Here is a 22,100-nt window from a genome sequence, read left to right as displayed (position 1 = left end):
AGTTAGTTATAGTAGAGCCAGTTTAATCGGTTTGTCTTCTCTGTGTGTGTGCATATGTGGAAGCCAGAGATCATCCTCAGATGTCAATCCTCACATGCCGTCTGCAATCTAGTAGATTAGACTGGCCTGTCTGCACGTTCCCATCCTGGAATTACAAATGCACACTCCCACACCTGCCTTTGTTTATGTCTGTGCATTTTAAATGTGCCCATGTGTTTGTGTTGAGGCTAGAGGTTGGCACTGGCTGTCTTCCTTTATCATGCTCCACCTTATTTTTTAAACAGGTTCTTGACTGAACCTAGAGTTCACAGACTAGCCAGCAAGTCTCCCAAGATCCACTTGTCTTGACCCTTTTAGCTCTAGGGTTACAACTGTATGCAGCCATGTCCAGCTTCACATAGGTTCTGGAGATACAAACTTAGGTCTTCACGCATGTGTACAAAGTAATTTTCCCACAGAGCCATCTCCCCAGCCTGGATTTGTCAATTGAAAACTTGTATAGTCTGGAGTTAAAAGGCCTATAGAACTTTTTCATTAGAAACTTGGGTTTGGGGATGTTCCCATTCCTAGATTTCAGCTCCTCCTTCACAATGTGTCTACGTCTTTGAGGCCAGGCAATAGGGATTACAAACATGTCAGCTTTTAAAAAACAAAACCAAACATGGGAATCTGGAAGTTGTCTAGATCCTTCTGCTTGCAACTGGGCTGTCTTCAACCTAGTGCCTACATTTTTTTTCAAAGCAAATTCATCTGCTAACATGTCGATTAATCCAAATTACATGTCTTTGTACTGACTTGAACTTGACACCTCGTTCTTATAAAGTTCTCACATTCTTCACCATATCTGATAATCTTGACTGCCTTTGCAGAATTCTGCTTTCAGTCTAGACAGACATTCCTTGTCCCATGATATCCTTTGCTACTGCTTGACATTCATTCACCCTTTCCCCAGGCTCCTTTCTTTGTCCTTTCTTTTCATGTACAGATGTAACATTATTGGTGATTTAGCACATTTTAGTGCCAGGCATGACTTACCGTGTTTAGTACTGATACAAAATGCATATAGGCACACTATTTTGATTCTGTGCAGTGACCTGAGGGTAGCAATTCTGTTCACAGGTAGGGCAACTGAGATGTAGTCACTGATTGCTTTATGCACAAAGGAGGGAATGGTAAAGTAATTTAGGTAATAAAGTTCCTTTGCTTGCTAAAATTAATTAATTTAAATTAGGAATTCAAGTTGAAATACTAAAGTCCACTTAAGTCCCCTCTTCATGACCAAGATTTACCCCCAAATTTACTCATCTTAGCTGTCCAGAACTCTTTTGTTACTTGAACTGCTAATTGAAGATTGACGCATCCAGAGCCTCAGGTGAGGTTTCATTTGCTACAACGGAGTCAGACAGAGCAAGACTTGATTGAAAACACGGAATACTGTAGATTTTGGGAATACGGAACACACCACGTTGTCTTTATATGAGGTGCCCTCCTTGCTTCATCCCTGTTCTTTCTTTTCAATCTTAAAAGATTAGTCAACCAAAGGAAAATAAGAGAGGAAAAGAAAGGCCAGGCCAAACACCACATGTGGTGAATCTTCCTGATTGAACCGTGCCTCTTGGTGACTTCTTGTCTCAGTACACAGCAGTCAAGTCTGGTCTTTGTACTTGACAGACTGTTGATAAAATGTTCTCATTTCTTTTTGTGCTTTCTCCCAAGCAGCTTAAGCAAGTATGACTCCTGGAACTCAGGTACTAGGCCCTTACTGTCTGGCGAAGCCCGCTGAAAATCCTATGGAGTGCCCGTGGCCTCTACTCCATTATAGTTATACAACAGGGTAGGAAAACTTTTTGATTTTCACAGGAAATGAGAGACTACTGGACGCTATTTCCTTTACTCCATGGGCGGATTTCAAAGGAATTGCCCATTTGGTATCAGTGGTTAGAAAAGGAAAGCCAAGTGACTACTGTTTAAGAGGATCCATTCTGCCCATCTGCCCACCCACCCACCCACCCATCCATCAATCCATCCACCTACCCGCCCACCCATCCATCATCCATCTCTTTCTCCCTCCATTATCTGTCTGTCTGAGGAAATAATTACTATGTAGTCCAGGCCACCTGGTATAAATGGTAAGAAAAGGAAAACCAAATGACTGGTGTTTAGGAGGGACCATTTATTTATCTATTTATTTATTCATGCATGCATTCATTCATTCCTTAATTTATTTGAGAAAATATTACTGTGTAGCCCAGGGCAGCCACCTTCACTATATAGTTCAAACTGGCACACAGCCTTCCTGCCTTAACCTTCCGAGTGCTGAGACTACAGCTGGGAACAACCTTAATGAATGGAAGAGCCTGCTATTAGTCTCATGAGTTTCAATTAAACTCTGTAGCTTATACATTCCTCCTTAGTGCCTGTTAAGCCATTTATTTGCCAAAATGAGAGCTGTACCATGCATGGTTGGCAGTTTTGAGAAGTGACGTTGATTAGCCCAGGAGTGGGACACTTAGACTGGCATAATTTGTACATCATTATGTCTAAGAGCCAAGGAAGGTAACACTTTGGCATAAAATACTCCCCATTAGACCTACTGTGGGTAAAGAATGTTTCTTTCCAAACATGGATGCACAAGAATGTTCTGTTCTTGACCCTTTTAGTAAAAACAGTCTTTATAGATACATAATCAACCCCACTAAGGAACATAATGCTCTCCTAAAATATTTGAAAAGAAGATAGTGTTTAGGATTGAATACTTGAGGAGCAAATAGCATTGCATTATTTGTGGAAATGTTTGAAGTCATGTGAGGATATACTAACTGTTTGATGCCCAGTTTTCTATGAGTGTGTTTGTCTACCTAGTGTAGAGAATTGTCAACTGTCAAGAACTAGACATGGGCAGGCTAAAATTGGCAACTTACAGCCATAATTAGTATTATCACTGTTGGAATGAATATACTAGTGGGAGAATAGAGCAGAACGCATAGCTGTACAAGTTAGACTATACTTCGACACTTGCCTCAATGTACTTATCCTACTTGCTAATTCTTGTTTGCCTGAGCTCTGGAACTAGCTAGCATCTTTACAAACCTATTGGTGTTAGGAGTTTTAGAATAGCACCTCTCAAACATCAGGTTACCTGACCTCCACTCTTCCTGTTTCAGCCTCCTGATTCTGGATTATAGGCATGTGTCATCACACCCAGCTCAAACTGTTTTGAATATGATAAGATACACATTTTTACAGCCACTAAGTAGGAGATGTTCATTCTGCTACTTTCCATCCTAATTCTTTGATTTCTAAAATGCTGGCTTGTTGGTGAGGGTTTATCTCAGTAGTAGAATGCTTGCTTAGGATGTGCCGGGCCTGGGTTGGACCTCCATCACAGCAAAATTTAAAACAAAAACAAAAAGTGTTGGAGCCCTTGTCAAAACCTAGCATGTGGAAGACCTTGAGTCCAGTGTGGATCTGAGATTTTCATTTCTTTTCTGTTCTAGGTGTAGCAGCTCAGAATACCATGTTTATGGATTGTTACAGTTGCAGTTTCTGCTGTAAGACCTGCAGTGTATCTATGCATTTAGCAATCATACACAGTCTAATTTACTACATTTCTAACTTTCTCTTAGGCCTCCTGTCTTTTATATGACCCAGACTTTTCAATCTCAAATACAAAATAAATCTTTCTAACGAAACGATCACTACTAGATTTTGTGGTAATTTACTATGTGAGAATCCTATTCTTAAGAATATAGTTGGCTAAGCTATTGCAACTTAAAGCTATAAAGTATTAGTGTTTGCTTTGAAGGACCATGAGGAATGAAAACATGCTTAAATATAGACATTTCTGGGCCAGCAAGATGGCTCAGGAGGTACAGCACTTGCTTCTAAGCCTGACTACCTGAGTTTGATCCCTGGAGCCCACATGATAGAATCAGAACCAAGTCTCATGAGTTCTCCAATTTCTACACAAGTACCATGGCTCTTGTGTCCCCAACACACATGCAAGTAAATAAGTAATACTGACATTTTTTAAATTAGGGTGTATTAAAAGTAGAGTACAAAATATCTTGGAATTCAGATGACCTGTTATAAGGTTTATCCCATAATAGGCAATTCCTAAAAAAAAGTTAGTTTCAAGGGAAGTAACAGATTTTTTTTTTTTAAGTTAGAACAAGTCTAACTTAAACTTGTTACACGTTAATACAGACTGTTTATTCAAGCTCTGAGGTCTCCTCCAAGTGTTCCTCCAAGCTTTCAACCATTAACAGCCCAAACCGATTGCTTCTGTCATACCAGTGCCTGCTGTGTGAAGTAGTTACAACTTTGTTCTTTGACTGGCTGGCAACCTTTTTCTTTTTCCTCCTTTTTTTTGAGTTTGATTGAGCCTTTGGTACAAATAATTCAGCTGGGGCATATGACCTCGTGGCATTGAACAGATGTTCATAAAGTTGCTTTGCCTCAGGACACATGCTCAGGAGGCTTTCTGCAGAAGTGGATGCTAGCAGTTGCTGGCAGAGTCCGTGTACCAGGCTTCCATTGTACAACCTGTTCAGTGGGAGAACATGATTTGAAAGCATCAGTTCAATGCAATGGAACAACTACGATTAACATTTTCAATAGAAGTATCTAAACTTCTAAGCTTACTGCTCCTATATAAACAGAAAACTTACTTACTGGAACCGAGTGACATGAAACCGTGTGATGATGCTAGACCAGAGTTAAATGGACCTCTAACACTTCAGAGGAAAGGAATTTAATGAAATGGCCTTGGTAAACCAAATAGGCAGTTTATTACAGTATCAGAAAATTGCAATGGCATCATTTGTATGGCCATTTGGAATAAAAAGCCACTACACAAATACAAAAGGGTATTAACTAGAACCCCTAAATTTAATGACTCATGGACAGAGCTGATCAACCTGGTGTACTTTGGCAATCAGTGTAGAGCCCTCAATAAGTGTAAAATCATCATATAAGAAGTCTTGATTATGCTGAGATGCAACAATAATCCTGCAGAAAACATACTAGCAAAAACATGAGTGATGTTGTTCCTGTTTTGATGTGAAGGGAACTGTGGCATGCGGTACGCAGAGAAGATTCAGTTAAGAATGACCAAAATTATCAAAGGAGCACGCACAAAGACAAAAGGCCAGTTTATTAGACTTGTGTGGAGGGTTTTGTGTTAGCTCAGACATGTGGTCCAGAGATAAATTAACCTAAGTAGGGTTGGGCTTAGAGGTCAGTGGTAGCGTGCTTGCCTGACTTGTACAAGGCCTGACTTGTCTTCGGTTCCTAGTACCACACAAACACTAAGCAAGCAACCCTTTGGTTGCTAAACTTTATGGTGCCACATCTTTTTACTCACTGAAAATACACCAGGCTCTGGACTTGTACTTGAGTTTGAATGGAATACAGATGAAGCATGTATACAACTTCAGATTCCATTTCCTAGCATTGCCTTACTATCTTACTCTCCTCTGATACTTTCTGAATGGACAGTTACCCAGATGCCTAGTCCACTGTTACTATCACCTTCCCATGGGCTCACGTCTGTCCCACCCAGTTTAACTCCAGAGTTAAACTCAGGCATACATGTTCAGCTCCCTTCTTCCTATACTGTCTGACAAGACAAATCCCCAGAGAAAGCTCCAAGAGAACAGAGATTTTCTTTTTGTTTACCTCACCCTAGCACAAAGTAGGTATTTAATAACTATTTGAGTGAATGACAAATGGTAAGAAATGTCATTATATACATATATATATATATATAATACACCAGTAATAAGATATGCCTAGTAGTAGAGTGGCATAAAATGTCTCCACAAAGTAATCATTCAAACACCCAAAAGAATTGAGAGGTAATTAGTTATAGCCTACTAACTGATTTTTGAAAAATTAAATACAGTTGAAACTGGAAATATTTTCCATTTCCAGAACTTCAGTTATAACTGTTCTGAGACTGAGTACAGTCACACTGACTATTGTCAAAGCAGCGTGTTTTAGATTTAAAGATAGGAATCTTTGTACCCATGGTGCTTACTGAGTTAGGTCTGGCTCTGGGAGAGGAGTGGACAGCAGCTGGTTGAGATACAACCCCATCTGGAGACAGCACTGCCACTGACAGAAGACGTGAGCTGTGTCTAAATCCAATCTTGCACCTGGTTGCATGGGCGCCTTCACCCGTTGTAACGCTTCATACAGCACCTTGGCACCAGCTGCCCGTGGATCTTCCTCACCTAGATAAAGAAACCACCCAAAGGCAGCATTTCCCAAAAACACTGCGTTCGTTTGCACATACCGACATCAAAGCCCCCAAAGACAATTAGTTTAAAAACTATTTGCTTTTCTGGTTTCGTAAATGTTTTATAAAAACTGAAATATTTACACTAACAGTCCCTTTTCATGACTTTATTCAACCCCAAATTATTGAAATAAGATCTCTCCTATAGTAGTATGCTATCTGACCTTAAACAGATCTGCATGTAATTCTCTAAGATCAGTGTCTATGAAAATATCACATTAAACACCATTCTCTTTACTGTTTTTATCTGCTCTTTCCTTTCACAGATGTCCTCATGGGGGTAGCACACTTGATTAAAGACAGCTCATATAGGTTCAAAGCACATTTTTGCCTGTTGTATAGGAGGAAGACTAAAGTATGAATATTTCGTTGCTTAACAGAAGGGGCAAGAACTGACAGCCTTAGCAGATGCAACTTATGCAGGTTTGTTTGAGCAGAGGTGTACAAAATAACCTTGGGACCAACTTGAAAGTAATAAAAAGGAGGCCCACCTTTCACAATTAGCAGGAAGCAAGGCACTGAGCCTGCCTTGGTGCAGGGTCCATATTTCCTAAAAGAAAACAAACAGACATGCCCCTTCTATAGAACTCATGCAAAATCTTAATGGGCTCATGCTATGGGAGTTTCTGTGTTTATTTAAACAGAACATAGCTTCAAACAGTGTTCTTACAGCCATGGGCCTGACTTGTTTTGATTGTCATATATTAGTGGTCCCTCTGATGGCTCCTATCAGATTTGAGCTTGAATATTTGGAATGTTTTGAGTCTATGCTGTTTCATTCTTAATATAGAATACACCAAGGTAGGACTATCTACAGAACTCTTTCCATGATGTTTTTTCTCTGTCAACACACATGGCATTCATAATCTTTTAAGGAGAAAGTTGCATTAAAGAACTAAAATGTTCCAATGCTTCATTTATTATCTCACCCAATATTTAAATGCAGACAAAACTGCCCAGGCTATTTCTCTAATGGAAACAAGTTTTTAATTTTTTCTATTACTTACATATTAATTGAAACTTAATATCCTGAAAGAAAGTAAACAATACAAGCAAGAATGCTAAGGTTGGAAGTATTGAGAAATTTCATTTTCTAGGCAAGTGCAAGTAATGTATTGTGCTGCTGCTGCTGCATTGGTGGTGATGGGGCATCAATTATCTCATAGCAGACAGTTATGCAGTACAAGGTCATCTCAGCTCTTTACCTGTGGCCAAACTCCTTGCTCCAAGTTTGGTACATGCAACTGTTAGGAATATTTTTACCTGTGAAGGACATTTTGGCACCTTCACTTCTAAGTTCTGTAATAGTCAATTTCTGTGTGTGTATGTGTGTATGAGTGTGTAAATTCTTGAGGATGTACGGTTTGTACACAACTTGACAAAACATTCCTGAATTTCTAGAACCTACCAGGGCAGTTGATAATGGCATGCAAGGGTTCCATCAGCATCCCCAGCAGTAAGGCCTGCAGATGATGGAGCTTTGCCTTGGCCTCTGTGGACTGCAACCAGTAACAAGTGACAGCAATGGGCAACTTCAGCAAAGTAGGGATGGCCTCCAGGACAACTTGTTTGACCTTCAGGGCTTCTAACAGAAGCATCCGCCGCTTAGCCAAGGGGAGCTGAAACATCAAATATTCCGCAAATTAGGTATTTATTTATTTGTTTATTTTGGTAGCATGAAGAGATCTAATTCAGTTGTGGAAGTTAATAAATTACGTTTGGTTCTTTGAAGGAATACATCTTCTATGCCCTCTAAATAGTTTTTCTTGTGTTTCTGTCCTGTCTCTCTGTACTGCATATTCAATACACACATCCTTCAGGAAGCTTGTTAGAAATTCAGTCCTGAGGGCCTAACCCTTAATTTTGGTTCAGTAATCTGAGGGGAGCCTAAGAACTTGTAACTGAAGCCCACATACTTTACTGTGGGAAACAAAGATCTACATCCTCCCTGCCCTTACTTGCTAGTGGATCTGTTACCACTTTCTCTCTGATGCCCTAACTAATCATCTCCACAAAATAAATTACAAATACCTCTGGCATGTGGCTGCTCAAGGGTCAGAGATCTACTGAAGTCAGACAGGACAGTCTTGGTGACTTCCCATGCTGTGCCTGCAGCACATGGACGCACTCACTTTCCCCTTACACTTTATAGTAGAAGGTACTTCAAACACAAGCGGAGAAGTAAACAGCCTGGAGCTTTGAGATGCTTGCTGAATTTTTGAATCTCAAGACGTTGGGAATCATAAAGGGCCTTATAGGCCACACTTTGATGAACATTTACGAAAGGAGTTGCACTCCTAGTGTCTATATGAAGTCAGAGAAATACCCTCCCTTCCAGAGGATGAGACAGTGCCGTACATTCTTAGCACTTAACGGGTGGTTAGTATAGTGACTGATAGGTGAGATGAAATGTTAATTCAAACAACAACATCATGATTGACACAATAGTTACATCATTAATGTCTGAGGTCTTTGGATAGTACAGTGACTCTAAATATAGTTTCAGCAATTTAATACTGTTTCAATAATTTAGTTTTATAATCAGAAATAAACGAATTTCTTCATAGTATAGCAGCAACTCCTACAGGACTCATACCTTAAGTGAAAACAAATCTAAACTTTAGGACTTTTATGAACAAAGTGGTCTAGGATTTGACATCAGAGATTCTGTTCTCAATAAGTGGCTTTGGGCAAGTTTCTGAGGGTTTTTTCCTAGTTTGATCATCTGTAAAATGAGCCTTAAGTGTTGGAGTTGCACTGGGCGTTTTTGTTTGTTTATTTGTTTGTTTCTTTGTTTTAACTTCTCAGTCCTCAGCGCCTTCTAGAGAGGGAATTACTCTGCCTGCAGTCTCATCTGTTTTGCTCCCAGGCCTGTGTGGTACTATGCCATTGAAGTTTTCCTGTCGGCTTAGTGGCTGCACATGAATCTGCTGATATTTTAATTATTGTCTGCTGCCTCATAGCTCCTCAGTCACTACCTCGCCAGCTAAGGCCTGGTGGGACGTCTGGTCCTGTGGCTGTGAATATGTAGGTTTAAATTAAGTCTATATCATTCTATTTATCAATAACGCTCAGAAGTCAAAGGCTGGGGTGAAAACCTGCTAGATTAAAAAGGCTGAAAAGCAACTAGTTGACCTTGTTTTTTTGGTCAGAGAAATCTCAAGAGACGGGTCTCTTCCTTTGTCCCAGAACCAAAAGTACTCCAACTCTAGTCCCTGTAGTCCCTGCTCTCTTTTCTTCCTGTGGGTCTTCTCTATTCAAATTGCTGGCTTCTGGTCAGCTAGTCACTAGCTCCACTCCCTGATTCAATGTCTAACTTTTTTGGGAAGTCTCAAGAGTGTCAGAGTGCGAGCAAAATATCCTACAATATCCCATTTGGATTTGGTGGGACCGAAATGAGCCAATACGTAAAGTCTCTACCATGAGGCTGACACAAAGCTACAGTATTATAACATGTTAAAAGCAGGAATGATCACAGGGTTTCTGTAGTTGAACCTGCATTTGTGTTTGCACCTGGCATCACTTAGAATTATGGGCTAATTACAGCTGATTAACTCATGCCAAAGGCAAGCTAAATAATATACGGTGGTACAAAGTGTATGAAAATGTCCTCTTACTATGAATACAACTAACTGCCGAGAATGCTTTAGCTACACTCATCAAGAAATACAATCAGCATGCTACATCTCATTGTATTAAATTGGGTTAGATTTCATACGGAAAAAAGAGTCCTGATCCCTATTTCATATCCTGCCATCTGGACAGACTGCAGATGTAATGTGGAAGGGAAAGGTAATTAATTGTTTTCATGATCTTGGGAGTAGGTAATAACTTCTTAAGAAGATCACAAAAGGGTAACCGTAAGTAATAAAAATTTAAATGACTACACTAAAACTGTTTAATAAAATATACCACAGTGAAAGTCAGAATGGGAGGTTCCGGCCAGTGTTAACTGACGATCAGTAGGCAAAAGACTTTACATACAATATCTAAATGGCTACTGAACACAAGGAAGTCATCAGACGAATGCAAATTGCCCACCCAAATGACTAAGGTGCTGTAACCCCACTAGAGCAGCCGGAATGTTTCCTGGGCTAATAAACACCTAGTATTGGCAAGAGCACAGGAAGAAGCACTCTCTTGTGCTGTTGGCGGGAATGTTAGTGGGTCCACTGTAAAGACCTTTTGGCAAGACTTCCCACCCAGCAATTCCACATATGTGCAATAGAAGTATGTCATGGGTGAGGCGCACCACGGTATTCATGTGCTGTCTGAAACAGCACAACTGGAAACCACCCAGAAGGAAAGTCACTCGTGCTGTATCCATTTAACAGTGCAGTGAGTTTACAGCAGGAGAAATGAACGAGTTGTAAGCGAGACTCGCACAGATACACTGAATAGAAGATGCCTGGTGGGAAAGATCCATTCTTCCTGTGGGCTTTTTAACTGAAACTCTTCTTCGCTTTCTTTGCGATATAAATCCCGTTGTCAGAAAATTCACCCCTTCAAAGTACACAATTCAGTAGTTTTAGTATATTTCTAGGCTTGTGCATACATTATTAATCCCAGAACATTCTCATCACCTCCAAAAGCAGCGCTGTTCCTGTAAGTAGTTAATTCCCAAGGATGCCTCTGATACCCACTTCCAGATCTCCTTGTGCTTATGCTGTCACTGGGGGACACGCAATGGGCATTTTGGGTCACATAATTCTTTCTTGTGGGGTGCCAATCTGTTCATTCTAAGAAGCTGAACATTCTTGCTTTACCCAACTAGATCTTAGTGGCAGCTCCACCTTTTCCACTCCCTAGGAATTAACAATCACTATCACATGTCCCTTGGGGATCACACTGGAGGCCAGGAAACAGGCTGCTGACCTTCATACTTGAGTAGGCCCATGCCAACGACCCTGTGAATCTGCAAGTGAATATTTAGTTGGTGCTAAAAAATAAAAAAATTCTAATGGGAATTGCAATTGGCTTTATAAATTCATTTACATTTAATTTGTATGTTTAATTGTGTTATCAAAATAAATAGTTTTATCTGTTATTCTTAGTATATTTACATATTATCAAAATAAAGGCAAGACTGGAATCCATGAGAATATTTTCTTCCTTGAAATGATGGCTGACTTGAGTGTTACTTAGAATTAAGCAACAACAGGGTAGGCTAAGGCATGCTTTTAAGGGTCAGTTTAAGCAAGTCGCCATGATGCCACAAGCTTAAAACCTAAAAAGAGACCCTCATTAATAAAAACAAAACCTTTAGACAGGAGCATCAGTATCAATCTTAATTCCTCTCTGAGATAATCTAAGATGCTGTTAGGCCCACATCAAGTGCCTATATGCACACTCCTTTTACAGTTCAAGTTCTAGAACCCTATTCTGGTTGGGATCAATATAGTACAATAACTGCAAAGGAACGGGTTACTGAAGAACACAACACTGAGAATAGCAAATTTAGCGCTCCACGTGCTAGGTCTGCTGTTAGTACTGACACTAACTAGGTTACCTAGTTCCCTGGAGTTCTAGTTCTCACACACAACATGAAGGCATGATGGGAAACAATGTGTTACATCAAGAGAGACAGTATATATTATAATGACATTGTTTATGATCTGCCAAAGCTTGCCTGAAGATCAGAGATAGCCACAGTAGTCAGCCATACAGGCCAGGTAGTGGTGGCACACACATTTAATCCCGGCAGTCACACTATTAGCCTTAGAGGCTGGGTGGTGGTGGCACACACCTTTAATCCCAGGACTTGGGAGACAGAGGCAAAGGGATCTCTGTTAGTTCAAGGCCATCTTGGACTACAGAAGATTGAATTTGTCTAAACACACAAAGGTGATCCCAGCACTTGGGATCACACACCTTTAATCCCAGCACTAGAGAGAAAAGTAAGGCAGGATGAGACAGGAACTTACTCTCTTTTTAGTCTGAAGATTTCGTAGAGGTAAGAGCTCGCTAGTGGTTGGCTGCTTTGCTTCTCTGATCTTTCAGCTTGAACCCCACTCTCTATCTCTGGGTTTTTGTTAATCATGCTACAACATATGAAAGCAACTTATTATCTATAGATTTTTAAGAATTGTATTAGTTTTACAAACTTACCTCAGTCAATTTACTCAAGTCAGAATGATTCTTGAGCAGTTGTTTTGCATAAACAACTGATGTTTTGATATTTTTATTAATTCTTTCCACTTCATTGAAAGCTGGAGGCTGAGAAGGTGCTGTATTCTGGGATATACCTTCTGGATGTGATGAGGTATTCAAAAGAAGCCCATAGATGATTTGCCGGATGGGCTGAGATATTCTGTGGGCATTTGGTTGCTGCATATTTTCTACCTGTGTGTGAAGAAAGGTCCTTTGAAGCACCAAAGCATCACTGATGAAAGGCGGTAGCTGGCCTTTGGCTAAAGCTGCTAGTACCCACTCTGGTAAGTCCAGATTCAAAGCATCTGTACAGACATAAGTACCATAGTAGAAGAAGTCCTGCAGCTTCACCTGGGACGGTTGGTACTCCTCCATGGAACTGCAGAGATGTTCCTTAACATCTTCTCGGCCCTTTTTGGGAAGATACTTCAGGACATTCTCTAGTGCTTCAGCGGGGTCATCAAAGTGAGACAACCAGTTCAGAAGTCCCAGAACTCGGTGATATCTCCTTCCCTTAGAACTAAGAGGAAGCCGTGCTTTACTGATGAATGTCTCTATGATGGGCAGATTAACATGGTCATTTCCACACAGCACCGCAAAGAGAGGTAGGAGAGTCTTGTTCATGTTGCTGAAGTAATGGCAGAATGCATCAAGTGAAAAGCATTTGGCAGGAATATAGTAATCCTGTGTATTCTTAACAGTGTTCAGATTTTTCCACTGAAAACTATTCAGTGGGCAAAATCCACTTTTCAGGTCAAAAATGCAAAAGTCACTATCTGACGATAGCACAGGGCAATTCCAGTGATTGGCAAGTGTCATGATGTCCCGATCTGCTTCCGAGAAGCTCTGGACAAAACATACCTTAAGCCTGATCAAAACCTGTATAAACACTTCTCGAATGAGTAAGGGACACACATTCCCACCCCCACCGACAGAAAGGGAATGGGCCGCCTGGATCTTCTCTCTAGCTCGATCCTTCAGAGTTGTAAGCTTCTTATCTGAAATGTCACATCCTCCATCTAATACAACATAGGGACAGATATGACAAGCAAACAGTGATTCAAAGAATTTCTGTACAACATTTGCAAAGGAATCATAGTCCCCTCCATACCGGAGTTCCAAGTTTGAACTGAAGCAAAGTCGATGGAAAAGAGAATAGCCATCGATGATAATTTTTGTGTCCCTCAGTTTCAGATCAGTGAAGAACTCATTACTGTAATCTTCCACGAAACTCATGAGTCCTCTGATGCCCATGATTGAGAGAGCTGCCTGCGAAACAATAAAAAACCAATTTCAGTGGACGGTGCTTCCGAAGGCCATTCTTGGTCGCTAATGTAACTATATCTGGAACCAACCCAGACCCAAGCTGCTGGGTATACTGATAAAGGAATTTTTTTTTAATTGGATCACTGGAGGTGGGAAGACCCACCTTTAATCTAGGCCACACGTTCTGGTGGCAGCCTATATAAAGGATACAGACAAAGATAGTTCTTGCTCTTAGCCCACTAGCTCTAACTCTCCCTGGTAAGTTCATCCCTTGCCTGGCATTAGAGCCCACTTCTTCAGCATTCTGGAGGATACTGAAGCTGCTGAGATATGCAGTCTCATGAACTGAACAACTAACTGGATTCTTGAGTTTTTTGTTGCCACTGTTAGAATAGCTGGACCACTGGACTTTAAGTCACTCTAATAAGCCCTGTGTGTGTGTGTGTGTGTGTGTGTGTGTAGACAGATCCTACTATCAGTTCTGTTTCTCTAGAGAATCCTGATTAACACAGTGCTCTCAGGGGCACCAGATCATTGCCTCAATAGAAAACGAGACATGCTCTTTGGGTGTCAGCATGTCTAGCTGAGCATTTTTCTTGTGTGGTACAAGACACAAACTAAATAGTTTCCTGGGGTTGGGTTAATGATGGAGGCTACTCCTGGCCTCACTGGAACACTATGGTCACATCAACAGGAATTCTATGGATTTTGCTACTGGTATTATGTTTCCATTTTATAAGGTGGAGTATCTGGTGAGTGTCAAGGCAAAAAGTCCTGAGCTATAAAAATGACATTCTTATCAATGTAATAAATCTCAGTGTAGGTCACATAAGGATCCAGTTTTTCTTACGGACCCTTCTTACAGGTCTTGAGTGTGGGGACCATTAGATGCAGTTTGGGGTAAGAAAAAGCAACAGCTTTATGCTTCTAAAACCGCAACTATCCAATTTTAGCCTCAATTATTTACATCAGCATCTGGCCTATCTCTGGCTAACAACTCATAGAACTGGTTGGTACTACTGGTTTTCCCTCTAGCTTCAGATTTTAAATACAGCTTAGTGTGGCACTAATACCAGCCTTGCCTTTCTTTAAAATTGTGAAATGTTTTTCAGTCTTAGAATTCTTGCACTTTGATTTTTTTGAGATGCTATGTAAAAATTCATCACCCAGAATTTTTTGGTTTTGGCATCTGCCTACATTTCACCTCACTTCAGATCTACCTCAGTTAACAGCTCAGCACTAAGCAGCACTGAACAGTCATTTCTTTCCGGGTCTGTCGTGTGGTTTCTGCAAACTCACGACTAACGTGAGCTAATGACATTATTTGCTCAACAAATGCAAGCCGGGTAGGGCAAAGGTGCGCAAAAGAAGTAGGATCTAATTCCTCATACACAGACCTCCTTACCCCAAGCCATCTCAGCCCTCTCAACCCACCTGCTGTTTCCTCCCGGCCCCACACTTCCTTCATCAGCAGCCCAGGGTGGCCTGGCAGGCCCGCAGAGTGAGATGAAGACCGCGATCGGAAACCGGAAGTACCTAGTACTACGTCACTGGGAAGCCTGGCTCCGGGAAGCAGAGGGCGCTACAGGTAGGGAAAGAGTTTTCGGGCCAGTGGCGGTAACTTGGTGTAGAAGGATGAGGTGTCTCATCGTTTGTCTCACGATGGCAGCCTCTTCCTCAGGGCTGCTCTGTCCATCTCGCCCCGACCCTTCGCGCCGCCTCATAGGGTCGCACGCGCTTCCGCCGGCCGAACCCCGACTTCCCAGCAGCCCCCGCGCCGTCTCCGTGGCGACGGCATCAAACAACCACGCCCGCCGAGGAGCTTTAGGCTGAGGCGTGGCCGATCGTCGGTCAGGGAGCGGGAAAGGTAACAAAAGTGGAGCTCGGGCAGCCGGGCCCCCGCAGCCCCCGGACCCTATTTCCCCTCGGGAGAATAATCGCTCAGCCCCTCGATATACTTTTACCTGCTTTGCGAAAATCAGGGTTTATTTGTTGAAGAGACAAGGAAGTTGTTCCTTTTACCTCAGGGTTAGCGTTTAGCTCTCAGGTTAGATTTAGCCTAGAGGGGCTGAGGTTAGCCTGGAGGGGCTGCTTACACACTGCCGGGTTTCTCTCTCCGTTTCAAATAGAACCTTCAGAACTCCATCTTGCGTTGGGTCCTTCACTAAACTTTAATCTCCTCTTACAATAAGGAAAATTATTAGTGATCTGAAAGGCTGTGGCTAGGACATACACTTTTCCGAACAGTTTACTTTATCTAGAAATGACCACTTTTATGGCAATTAAAAAGCAAACAAGGTACCTTTTAGAGGCCTACACTGTAGGTGCTGCCACTGGAACTAGGTGAAACAACAGATTAGCACATTCTTTAAAGAAGACAACACTAAAACTGGGCCTTATGCTTCTGTTTTGCAAATTTTCGTTTTTGGTTACCCTGGTAGGTTTTGTGGTAAATGTCAAGCCTATAGATCATTATTAATAGCAGTATTTTTTTCTTGTTGCTTTAGAATTGTTGAATATGAAAACCTAAGGCTAATACATAGTATTCAGCATAAAATCATTTTCATGCAAATTTAAAACAAAGCAAAATTTTCAATAAAACATTTAGCATTTGGATGGAACAAGAGTATGTTCTGTGGAATACCTTCTCATGAAAAGGTTCTGCTGTTCATCACTGCCGTACATTTCAAAGCTCCTTGAGGAATTAAGGTTTTATCGAAAATAGATTCATATTCAGCTACCTTTAAAATACAGCTTTAGGATCGAGTTGTATTTTGTTACTTCTAATCCAAGGAGATAACTCTGCACCCAGTATAATAAAAACAGAATCAAACTTTGCTTAGGATGAAAAGGAAAAAAAAAAACACTTCAAATTAATGTCCCTTCACATATCTAGTCTAATAAAATAAAAACCTGTGATTTACTTTAGTCTACATAGAAGAAATGCAAAGGAAAGCAGAATATGCTAATTCCTGGTTTAAGCCCAATTTATTTTGTTTGTAAGCCAGAGTAGTCATAGAAGAGAGAGATCACCACAAGAAAGTTGATACAATCTGTGCATTAAGGGAAGATATGGTCCTGTGTTTGGATAATCTCTTTACATTGCTGGGGAATGTTAACACTTCACAAAAGTGTATAAAACATACACATTTCAGAAGTCAGTAAAGTTCTGACTGTAAATCCAAGGAAGGCTGTCTTTATAAGAAAGTGCCTTCTAGAGTTTGCAGCGTTTTCACCTCACAACACACACACACACACACACACACACATAAACACACATGATAGCTGGTGTGATAACACAAGGTATGGTGCAGGTATCGTCAAAAGCTTATACTTTTTTTTGTAGGAATCTTTTAGCTGCCTTTAGACATGATCTGTGGATTTTCCATGTTCCCGGCATCAGTCGCTACTTCCTGCTTGACTCTTTGACCACCAGCTGGGAGGCCTGACCATCTCTGTGGATGAACAAGCCAGTTTTAACTTGCTTAGAGAAATGCTGAAATTCCAAGAGACTGCTAAGTGTGCGAGCGGGTACACAGCCACTTCCAAGTATCCAGCTACCTTGATTGCAAGAAGATACGTTCTTCAGCAGAAACTGGGCAGTGGAAGTTTTGGAACTGTCTATCTGGTGTCAGACAAGAAAGCCAAACAAGGGGAGGAACTGTAAGTAATAAAATGTTCAAATCTGTGCATAGCCACAGACTAGGCTTATTTTAGAACATGCCATCATATCTGCTCTTTATATGAAGCAATAAACTAATCATAGAAAAAAGTCCCTTCACTGGTTCCTCTTTAGATCCCCCATCCCATTTTCTTTGAACTCACAGGGTTTTGCTCTAAAATTGCGCTACACTCCCAGCCCCAGGTAAGATTATAAAAAACAACAATAATAATCACTTCAGATCCAAATAAAGTATTCAGATGACGCAGAGATGGTGAATAGGGTAGATTATGTAAAAATGACTCTTTAATGCATACCACAGTCTCGATGGCAAAACGTCCCCACTGACCTTGGTAGGGAATTCTCCAATGAGAAAAGCCAAATTCTTCAAGATGATGACTGTTTTTTAGAAATGCTACAAAATGAAAATAAACAGTAATTCACATGCAAGATAAATGTCTGCTGAAGGAAAGATGGCATTTCTTTGTCTTCTTTGAAGAGCCCTCCAGAATCTGTAGTCTGAAGCTAGAAACTTAAAGTGAATGTATCTTTTCATTTAAAACTAGTTCATATTAATGGTACCTTTGTCACCTTTAATTTTGCTCAGATACTGTAAACTCTGGAAAATTCTTGATACCATTGCTCGATCCTCTCTTACAGTATCCATTTTGGATTAATCTGTTTTCTATTTGTTGCAGTTAAAAGTTAGTTGGAACTGAAGTTAGGCTGGGATAGTGGTTCAGTTGGCAAAACGTTTGTCATACAAGCTTTGGACCTGAGTTTGATCCCTAGGACTTCCATAAAACAAGCTAGGTGTGGTGGCATGTATTTATAATCTTTGTACTGTGGAGTCTGAGACAGATGGGTCCCTGGAGCTATCTAGCCATCAGTCAAGCAAAATTGCCAAACTCCTGTTTCAGTGGGAGACCTTGTCTCAAAAACAAGGTGATTAGAAACTGAAGAACAATGACACCTAAGGTTGACTACTGGTCTCTCTCCTCTACACACACACACACACACATACACACACACACACACACACACACACACACACACACACACACACACACGGAGGGGGGAGGGAACATGGGAAGAATATAAAACAAAGGAAGAATGATGCACCCAAGAAGTTCTTTGCTCTGGAAGATCAAGTGTCTGTCCTTGTATTGGTGGAGGATGCTCATTTGTTCCTGGCCACCCAGACCTGAAATAATCACACAGAAACTGTATTAATTGCGATACTGTTTGGCCAATAGCCTAAGTGTATTTCTAGCTAGTTCTTACATCTCAGATTAAATAATTTCTATTATTCTGTGTATCACCACATGGTTGTGGCCTACCAGTAAGGTTCCATCTGGCATCTGTCTCCTGCTGCAGCTACATGGCTTCTCTTTGACTCCACCTTTTCTCTCCTTCTCTGTCTGCTTGGAATTCTCGCCTTGCCCTATTCTGTGCTGCAATAGGTCCAAAGATGCTTCTTTATTAAACAATGGTATTCACAGCATACAGGGGGGAATCCCACATCACCTCCCATTTTCTGTCTAAATAAAAAGGAAAGTTTTAACTTTAACATAGCAATATTACATATAACAAAAAGTTATCAACCAAGACTTACAGTTACAATATTTATATCTACCTTATCTTTTATCATAATAAGGAAAACTAGGAAAACTATAATTATAACCATTCATCAACTCCATCAAATACTCAAGAAGGATATACTATTACCAAGTAAACAGGAAGTGTATTGTAAGCAACTTCTAAAACTCTAGAATTGATAGAGACATCTTGCTGCCTGGATAGTCACCCAAAGTTCTTCTGTAATATTGGGACACTGATCTTCAGTCTACAGGCCCATAGTATCTGGCAGACTTTTCCATTAAGTAGGAAATTTCAAAGACAGTTCCACCTATATTGGCAGTTTGTCAGTCGCTTTCTTCTGTGTACTGCAGATCATCTGGCAAACTCTGTCATGAAGTGGAAATCCTGAAGAATTGTTTCACCTTCTTTAGGCAACTTCAGCAGTCATATTTCTGTGGGTCCTGAATGTCCAGTTCAAACAGCATACCATCAAGCAGTCTAAGAAAGAGCAGTTTCTTGCCCAAATGGCTAACAAACTCCATAAGGAGCCTCTTGGATGCCCATAATCCTCTTGAAGTAGATTGCCAGGAGCAGATGTGTCTCATTATCATGAAAAGTCCTAAGTTCTTAAACATTTAAATACCATATTCTGTTAGTCTTTGAAATGTTTGAAGAATAACTACCCATCTGAAATATATCTCTGTACATCTAGAAAACCTAACTAACATGACTACAAGTTTGACTATTATAAATGACTATCTATTAATATGCATATCTTAATTATACATTACATTTTTAAATGAGCTACACAAACACAATACCTTAAACAAGAGCAGAACTATATATAACAAAATTGACCTCAAATTTGTATCAATAAACTAAGATCCATACCAATGCAAAGTATTCATCTCTATATCATTTCCCCCTTTAGATGTAAGCAAACATTAATAAACAATCATTTGTAGAATTTGGATATAGTTCAAACTGCTTCCTGTTTTTTGTTAGGCTAAGTATTTTGGGGGCTTTATGGTGACCTTTCAGGGTGTCTTGGTCTATCAAATCACATTACTCTGGAAAGAATCCACAGGTTCTTATCCTCTGGAAACAAAAACCTAACCTCTTTTCCCAAGCAACATATTCTTAGACCCAAATGTTGAAGTCAAGATACCTTTAAAATATGGATGTTGGTTTAGCTTAGCAGCCCGTAGAATGAATGTCTCTCTGTACTTACCTCATTCACAGACAAAAAAAAATCAAAGAAAACACAGTAATATACATAATCAAGATGCCCTCTGTATATTCCATCTTTACGTGGCTTATTTTTATATACTCCTTTAATTTATGACTATAGTTTGTCTCATTAAAGACTTTGTTTTATTTTTTAAACAATTTACTTCTTTTTATAACTCTCTATATTATTTTTCATTCTCCCAAGCCTACGTACATTTATCCAACACTGTGACCCATTCAGATGTCTTTTTCACCTGAATCTGTTTTTATTGCATATCTGTACACATTTTCTGACAAGGACCACTTCTTAAAATGCTAAGTGGTGTGGCTAGGACTAAGACTGCTTTGTCTTTTGGCTCCACTCAGTTCAACTTGGTGGGGGTTCATTTACTTCCTCTGAGACTACCAGGTGGGAGTCATCCTCACCACCTCAACTCTGATAACCAGTTGGCCCATGCTGCCACCAAGTCCCATTGACGTGCTCAGCCTTCTAAAGAGTCAGCATTTGTGCTGTCCAAACCAGGAAGCCACCCACTATTTCTTATGTTGAGTCAGTAAGCCTTTTCTTAAAGGAGCGGTAGCATCTCTACTCACTGCCAGCAAACAGAGCCCATCTGAAAACAAAAATGTGGCTTCTAAGAAACTATGCTAAACTTTGTTCTTTTGTGTCTAGAATTCTTTTCCAAACTTTCTCCAGTTTTACATGGATATAGCTGGCCCACACTGGCACACTAGCTAGTGTCTATTTTTGTCTTTAGCAGCCTCTGGCTCCTGTCATTGAATATTTAAGTATGGGTTGAAATCAACATGATAAATGACTTTCTATGTCTTGCTATATTGTAGGAATTATAAAAGTGTTATCAATGGTTTATTTTAAAGATCAGCTTTTGAAATTGTCTCCATGTGTAACATTTGGACAAGTAGTTTTCTAAGAATTTGGCATTTTCGGTCAGTCCAGCATAAAGAAGGGTGAAAGCTGATATTTTTCTGGGTTCTTCAAGCATGATTTATACTATGTATTTGCTAATTTTCTTGATGCTATAACAACACACAAAACAACTTGAACAAGGAAGGTTTGTTTTGACCCAGGGATTGAGGAAATGCTGTCCACCATGGTAATGCATGGCAGTGGAAGTGTGAAATAGCTGGTCACATTGTCTCTGAAGTCAGGAAACAGAGCAACATGAAAGCAGTACTCAACTCTCTCCATTATCTCTTTATTGGGTCCAGAACCACAGCTCGTCAGATGGACACACAGACTCAAATATTCACACAGAAACTATATTAATTACAACACTGTTTGACCAATAGCCTGGCATATTAATAGCTAGCTCTTACACCTTAAATTAACCCATATCTATTAATCTGCATATTACCACAAGGCTGTGGTCTACTGGAAAGGTTCTGATGGCCTTCTCCTTTGGCAGCTACATGACTTGTCTGTGACTCTACCTACTGTCTATATATATCTCTGTTCAGACTTCCCGCCTGGCTTTACTCCACTAAGCCATTAGCCAAAACAGCTTTATTTATTATCCAATAAAAGCAGAACATATATAGAAGGAAATCCCACATCATCTCCCCTTTTCTTTCTAAATAAAAAGGAAGGTTTAACTTTAGCACAGAAAAATTGCATAAACAAAACAGTTTTCAAGAAAGAATAATACTTAAAATATTTAGTCCATTTGCATTTAGTAAATTAAGGAAACTACTCTATCATCTCTCCTATCTTTGTGAGTCCAAAGTTTCATATCTAATTTATCCTTTGTAATAACTAAGAAAAACTATAACTATAATTATCTGTCTTCAACTCTTCAAAACCCAAGAAAGACATAATATTACCTAAATAAACAGGAAATGCATTGTAAGCAACTTCTAAAACTAAGATGTCTAGAGACATCTTACTGCCTG

At 40.2% G+C, this 22,100-nt stretch overlaps 2 protein-coding genes across 5 annotated transcripts in view; one reads left to right on the top strand and one right to left on the bottom strand.

The window, feature by feature from the left end:
• Positions 1 to 2,153: 2,153 nt before the first annotated feature.
• On the bottom strand, positions 2,154 to 15,468 carry Aste1 (asteroid structure-specific endonuclease 1). Of its 3 annotated transcripts, XM_085689660.2 has the most exons (6): positions 15,152 to 15,468; positions 13,563 to 13,720; positions 12,410 to 13,470; positions 7,710 to 7,920; positions 6,041 to 6,236; positions 2,154 to 4,545 (listed from the first exon to the last, which is right to left on the bottom strand). In XM_085689660.2, the coding sequence occupies exons 2-6, from the start codon at positions 13,612 to 13,614 to the stop codon at positions 4,212 to 4,214; spliced, it is 1,854 nt and encodes a 617-aa protein (XP_085545786.1). In that variant the 5' UTR covers positions 13,615 to 13,720; positions 15,152 to 15,468; the 3' UTR covers positions 2,154 to 4,211. The 3 variants fall into 3 exon arrangements, with proteins under 3 accessions (XP_085545786.1, XP_048272876.1, XP_048272877.1); XM_048416919.3 differs by having other exon boundaries at positions 12,410 to 13,720; XM_048416920.3 differs by having other exon boundaries at positions 12,410 to 13,720; positions 15,254 to 15,468.
• Positions 15,469 to 15,495: 27 nt separating this feature from the next.
• Positions 15,496 to 22,100, top strand: part of Nek11 (NIMA related kinase 11) — a 238,308-nt gene continuing 231,703 nt past the window's right edge. For both annotated transcript variants that reach the window (XM_048416923.3, XM_048416924.3), the window contains exons 1-2: positions 15,496 to 15,584; positions 17,064 to 17,380. In XM_048416923.3, the coding sequence (XP_048272880.3) occupies positions 17,211 to 17,380 (170 nt within the window). In that variant the 5' untranslated portion in view covers positions 15,496 to 15,584; positions 17,064 to 17,210. The remainder of the gene's footprint in view (positions 15,585 to 17,063; positions 17,381 to 22,100) is intronic.

Source organism: Myodes glareolus, chromosome 4 (assembly GCF_982192425.1).
Source record: "Myodes glareolus chromosome 4, mMyoGla1.1, whole genome shotgun sequence".
NCBI classification, from domain to species: Eukaryota; Metazoa; Chordata; class Mammalia; order Rodentia; family Cricetidae; genus Myodes; species Myodes glareolus.
This window is presented reverse-complemented; position numbering and strand designations above follow the sequence as displayed.

Coding starts and splice junctions, on each gene's coding strand:
- Aste1 (XM_048416919.3), bottom strand. CDS start 13,705: ATGGGCATCAGAGGACTCATGAGTTTCGTGGAAGATTACAGTAATGAG. Junction 7,921..12,409: donor ACTTGAGTAAATTGACTGAG/GTAAGTTTGTAA, acceptor TTGATGTTTCAG/CTCCCCTTGGCTAAGCGGCG. Junction 4,546..6,040: donor CCAGAGCCAGACCTAACTCA/GTAAGCACCATG, acceptor CCCACTGAACAG/GTTGTACAATGGAAGCCTGG.